Source organism: Borostomias antarcticus, assembly GCF_949987555.1.
Source record: "Borostomias antarcticus genome assembly, chromosome: 26".
Taxonomy (NCBI): domain Eukaryota; kingdom Metazoa; phylum Chordata; class Actinopteri; order Stomiiformes; family Stomiidae; genus Borostomias; species Borostomias antarcticus.
This window is the reverse complement of record NC_140259.1, coordinates 7,815,737-7,820,912: the sequence shown is the minus strand read 5'-3', so window position 1 is coordinate 7,820,912 and position 5,176 is coordinate 7,815,737. Positions and strand designations below refer to the sequence as shown.

The window sequence follows — 5,176 nt, the reverse complement described above, 5'->3', positions numbered from 1 at the left end:
TGACTTGTTTTTTTAGTATTTGTTCAAAAACTTGAAGACATGATCTGAGGTAAATCAGGGCGTAGGACAGAGAGCAGAACTCTGCTTCAGGTTGGTATAAATGATGGGAGCTCTAATCACGACTATAACGTCATTTGGCATAAACAAAAGTGGGTTTAATGACTTAATCAGCCAGTTCATTAGGCACTCATCTGCCTGAGACACAAGCAGCTTTCAATTAACTAACAGTGAGGCAACGAGAGCACTGAGTGATCCCTATGCTCAGTCATACACACACACGCGCTCACACACACACACACACACACGCTCACACACACACACACACACGCACACACACGCGCGCCCACACACACACACACACACACACACACACACACTGTACACATACACACTGTACCCATACACACTGTACACACACACACATACACACACACTTTACACATACACACACTACACACACACACTGTACACATACACACACTTCAAACGCCCCCCCCCCCCCCCCACACACACACACACACTGCACACTGTACGCATACTACACACCCACACACGCACACACAAACACCCACGCACACTACACGCACAGACGCACGCACACGCACACCCCCGCACATGCACACACACACACACAGACACACTTCAGGCAACTTACGGGGAGCATGACTAAACAAGTCAGTATAGGATCCTTGCATCGCATGCAACCTAAACCTAATATTTCCTCTCACAGCGATAAACACCAATTGTTGAAGGGTGTTACACAAGCTTCATCGCCTGTTCGCTGTGTAGCATTGCGGCCAGGTGTCAATAAATGGGGGTTAACATGTGCAAGCTGTAGCCCACAGACACAATATGAAAAGGATTGTCTTAGGTGAATTAATAGCCTATGGAGTGGTACATTAGGCTTGTTTATTTCATTAATCTAATTGGAGAAGAGACCAGCGTAGGCTAACTGATATAGTCTGCTTGTAGAGGCGTGGGGTCAGTATGACTGCGTGGAGAGAGGAGCGACCCGACATGATCACCCGCCCGGTCCCTCCTCGCCCCTGCGGGAGCCCCGCCCCCGCACCCGGACCCGCATCCCTCAAACCGGCGAACCGTTATCCTGCTCTAAGAGCATCCAATTAAAACATGTAGAAACCTTTGGATAAAGAACATTCCTGCGCTGTTAAGACCTAAACTCGGTGTGCATAGCTGCAAAGAGAGAAAAAAAAGCCAAAAAGCAAGTCTAATTATTTACCTTCCACTGCGTAAACCGTGGTTATCACGCACAGAATCACAAGCAGATCCACCGGCATGACCGAACCGATCTGCCTCTTCTCCTCTCCTCTCATTCGCGGTTACAAGGTGGTGATAATCCTCCCAGCTGCCCTCGCAATCCTGTTACAGCCGCGCGTAATTTGGTGTCACATCTCAATCCGTGCTGTGCGCAATGTGGAACGCCCGGGCTGGAGAGTGGAGGCAGCCTATAGCCCAAGTACCCCTGAGCCAGAGAAGAGGATACGGGATGCGAGAGAGGGACCGAGACCCCCCCACCACCCCTCCTCCCCTCCTCCTCCTCTCCTCCTCCTCCTCCGCGTCGCTTCTCACACCCCTTTAACACCTCGCGTCCAATCACACATGGAAGATAGCAGACCTCAAAGCCATCGCAACAGTCCCATACCACGGTGCGGGCTCTGAGTTTGCTCTCTCGTTAAATGGCAAGAGCGACGACTAGTGGCTGACAGATGACATTGCATGACCGGGGCGGCCTGAGGATGAGGGTGTTCAATCAGCCACAGTGACGTTCTAACATGATTCATCCTTCATGCTGTCAAATAAATCCATGTTTATATCCTCCTATTATAACGTTCGCTGGTGAGTCCACAGCCAGGGCTGATTTAATACTGTGGCCTTATATCTGTGCGAGGAGAGTGACGTCTATATCATGGGCTGATTTGAGACACAGATATAAAATAATATTTTAATATTATTAAAAGGGCTTGTCTGTCAGACTCTCCCTATTGATTGAGTTTTGTCGTAAATCTGTTGTTAATTCTGTTCCCGAGGGTACAACGTTACTGCAATAACTTGTCAGTAACGTGTAATAACATCCACCGACTATACGATTCATATATGATAAACAATGGGCTATATGCACAACTCCAGTACTTCCTGAAATTAGACATACTTCTCTATTTCCTGTCTTACACTATTGGATGAAATGATTATTCAGGCGTGCCTGATCATTGTGCTGCAGTCAGGCACACCTGATTAATCACTTCATCCAATAGTGTAGGACAGGAAATTATTAATTAAGTGACCGTCACCACTCCCAACGTTATTGTTGTGTGTGTGTGTGTGTGTGTGTGTGTGTGTGTGTGTGTGTGTGTGTGTGTGTGTGTGTGTGTGTGTGTGTGTGTGTGGCAAAGGAGTTGAATGAAGGTGTGGGGAACTCATGGATTGTGGGCATCAGATGTTAACCCCCCCCCCCCTCCCCACACACACACACACACACACACACACAAACACACACACATGCTAACACTATGATTTCTTCATCAATGATTTATTATGCACTACTATGCAAACCACAAGTCATGTGTAACAGCACCAGCACATACACTGGTCTCTGGGCCTCAGAGCTGCGTTTACATGCCCATTCAGAACATCTAACTGCCCATCAAATTAACCAGTCATTAAATCTTCCTTGACGAAGGCCCAGCAGACATAAAAGACACGGGACATGAAACATAACACGAGATAAAACAGATCGTTCAGTGTTCAATGAACCCACGCACAGTACATTTCTACATTTCATATTTCTGTATGACTCACAGTGTCATTGGATAGATACTAGGGTTAACGTGGTTGAATCGAAGCCAAATTAATCATTAAGGTATTACTTGGTAATAAGGTATTTGACCTCTCTTACTTTACCCTTCACTCTACCATTAATATTCAAATAAAATTAAAATAAAACTACTATACATGACATTGTTGTGTTGTTTGTCTCTGACAGCAAATGCTGTTAATAAAATACAGCTGAACTGTGTGTAACATTGTTTTACCTATTTCTTAGTGTGTGCACAATCTAGGAGCTAAAGAACGACCATTTCACTACTCGTTGTACCTGTATAATGTAGTATGTGACAAATAAAGATGACTTTGACTTTGAACATATCTTATAATAAAGTCAAAGCTGAATATATCTTATAATAAAGTCAAAAACTCAATTAAGAACTTTTTTTTTCCTGGCTTGTCTTTTCTTCAGCTCGAAGGCGGCGCGTTGTGAGACCAGCCTGTTGAAGTATTTCTCGCTGTGAACGAAGAAGTTGCGGCTCTCCTGGAGGTCCTGGGCGGCCATGATGCGTGCGACCAGGGCGTCGGCGATGGCCGGGGACTCGCAGGGGCGGTGCTTCACCCGGTGGGACACGTTTCTCAGCGGCTCCACCACCAGCAGTCCTGACCCGGACTCGGACCCGGACGATATTGCGCTGGGTCCTAGTGCTGGTCCTTCCCACTCTGGCAACCCTCTGGGTCCCGCCGCTGGACTGGACCCGCTGCTGGGCCCTGGGGTGGACTCTCTGCTGCGTCCGCCGGCTGGCCCCGCTGTCCTGCTGTGCTCTTGCCAGGTGTCGCTGAGTCCTAGTGCTGCCTCGGGGATGCTTGGCACACCGCTGGGTCCTAGTGCCGACTCGGGGATGCCTGGCACACCGCTGGGTCCTGATGCTGACTCTGAGATGCTTGGCACACCGCTGGGTCCTAGTGCCGACTCGGGGATGCCTGGCACACCGCTGGGTCCTAGTGCCGACTCGGGGATGCCTGGCACACCGCTGGGTCCTACTGCCGACTCTGAGAGACCTGGCCCACCGCTGGGTCCTAATGCCAACCCTGACAGGCCTGGCACACCGCTGGGTCCTGATGCTGACTCTGAGATGCTTGGCACACCGCTGGGTCCTAGTGCTGACTCTGAGATGCCTGGCACACCGCCGGGTCCTAGTGCCGACCCTGAGAGGCTTGGCACACCGCTGGGTCCTAGTGCCGACTCTGAGAGGCCTGGCACACCGCTGGGTCCTAGTGTCGACTCTGACAGGCCTAGCACACCGCTGGGTCCTAGTGCCGACCCTGAGATGCCTGGCACACCGCCGGGTCCTAGTGCCGACTCTGAGATGCCTGACACACCGCTGGGTCCTAATGCCGACTCTGATAGGCCTGGCACACCGCTGGGTCCTAATGCCAACCCCGACAGGCCTGGCACACCGCCGGGTCCTAGCGCAGACCCCGACGCGCCCGCCCCCCTGCCACGTCCCGGCGCGGCGGCAGGCGGCGTCTCCCGGGCGTTCCTGCGCAGGTAGGCGGCGTAGCCCTGGACCAGCCGGGAGAAGCCGGTCCTGTAGGAGAGACGCAGCGACTCGGCGGAACCCCGCGGAACCGAGCCCAGGCGGATCTGGTGGACCCGGAGGTGCAGGTGGAAGGCGGCGCCCGCCAGCCACTGCCTCATGGCCTCCGTGCCCATGCGCTTCTTGTTGGTCATCCTCTCGTAGTGGTCGATCAGCTCGTACTTCAGCCACCCGTCGTAGAGCTCCGTCACCTCCGCCATCCTCACCGGGTCGTTGGCGACGCCCGGCGCCCGCCAGAGGTAGCCGCCGACGATGGCGCCGATCCGCGACGAGTTGCTGATCCCCGTGACCCTCTGCGTGTGGTCGACGGCGGCTCCGCCCCCACCCCCCGGGCTCCTCACCTGGTGGGCCAGGATGTCGATGAGCAGGGACAGGGCGAGGGCCACCACGCCCACCCCGCCGTAGCTCACCCTGGCGGCGCCCCCGAGGGCGGAGCTCAGGCCCTGGGTGAAGCCGGCCAGCTGGTCGGCCGACAGGCTCTGCTGCAGGGAGGCGTACTGGTGATGCAGGGAGGAGGCGGAGTCCAGGGAGAGGAAGGAGGTCAGGGCGCCGTCCAGGGAGATGTCCGGCACCACGCCGCCGTCCCGCGCCACGGAGAACAGCTCCTGGACGGTCGCCGGGGACGGCAGGCAGAAGGCGTTGCCGATCACCATCATTTTGTCTCTCTCTCCGTTTCTCCCTCTGCCTGTTTATCTGTCTGTCTCTGTCTCCCTCTTTCTCTCTCCCTCGCTCTTTTCTCTCTCTCCGTTTCTCCCAGTCCCTCTGCCTGTTTATCTGTCTGTCTCTGTCTCCCT

General features: G+C 53.4%; 1 protein-coding gene across 1 annotated transcript in view; it reads right to left on the bottom strand.

Annotated features, from left to right (window-relative positions):
- The window catches only part of LOC311326245 (ephrin type-B receptor 1-like), a gene marked incomplete at both ends in the record, with an annotated part of 73,945 nt that extends 72,647 nt beyond the window's left edge, over nucleotides 1-1,298 (bottom strand). Inside the window, one exon of the mRNA XM_084459116.1 lies at nucleotides 1,241-1,298. Within this exon, the coding sequence (XP_084315242.1) occupies nucleotides 1,241-1,298 (58 nt within the window). The remainder of the gene's footprint in view (nucleotides 1-1,240) is intronic.
- Nucleotides 1,299-5,176: the final 3,878 nt, after the last annotated feature.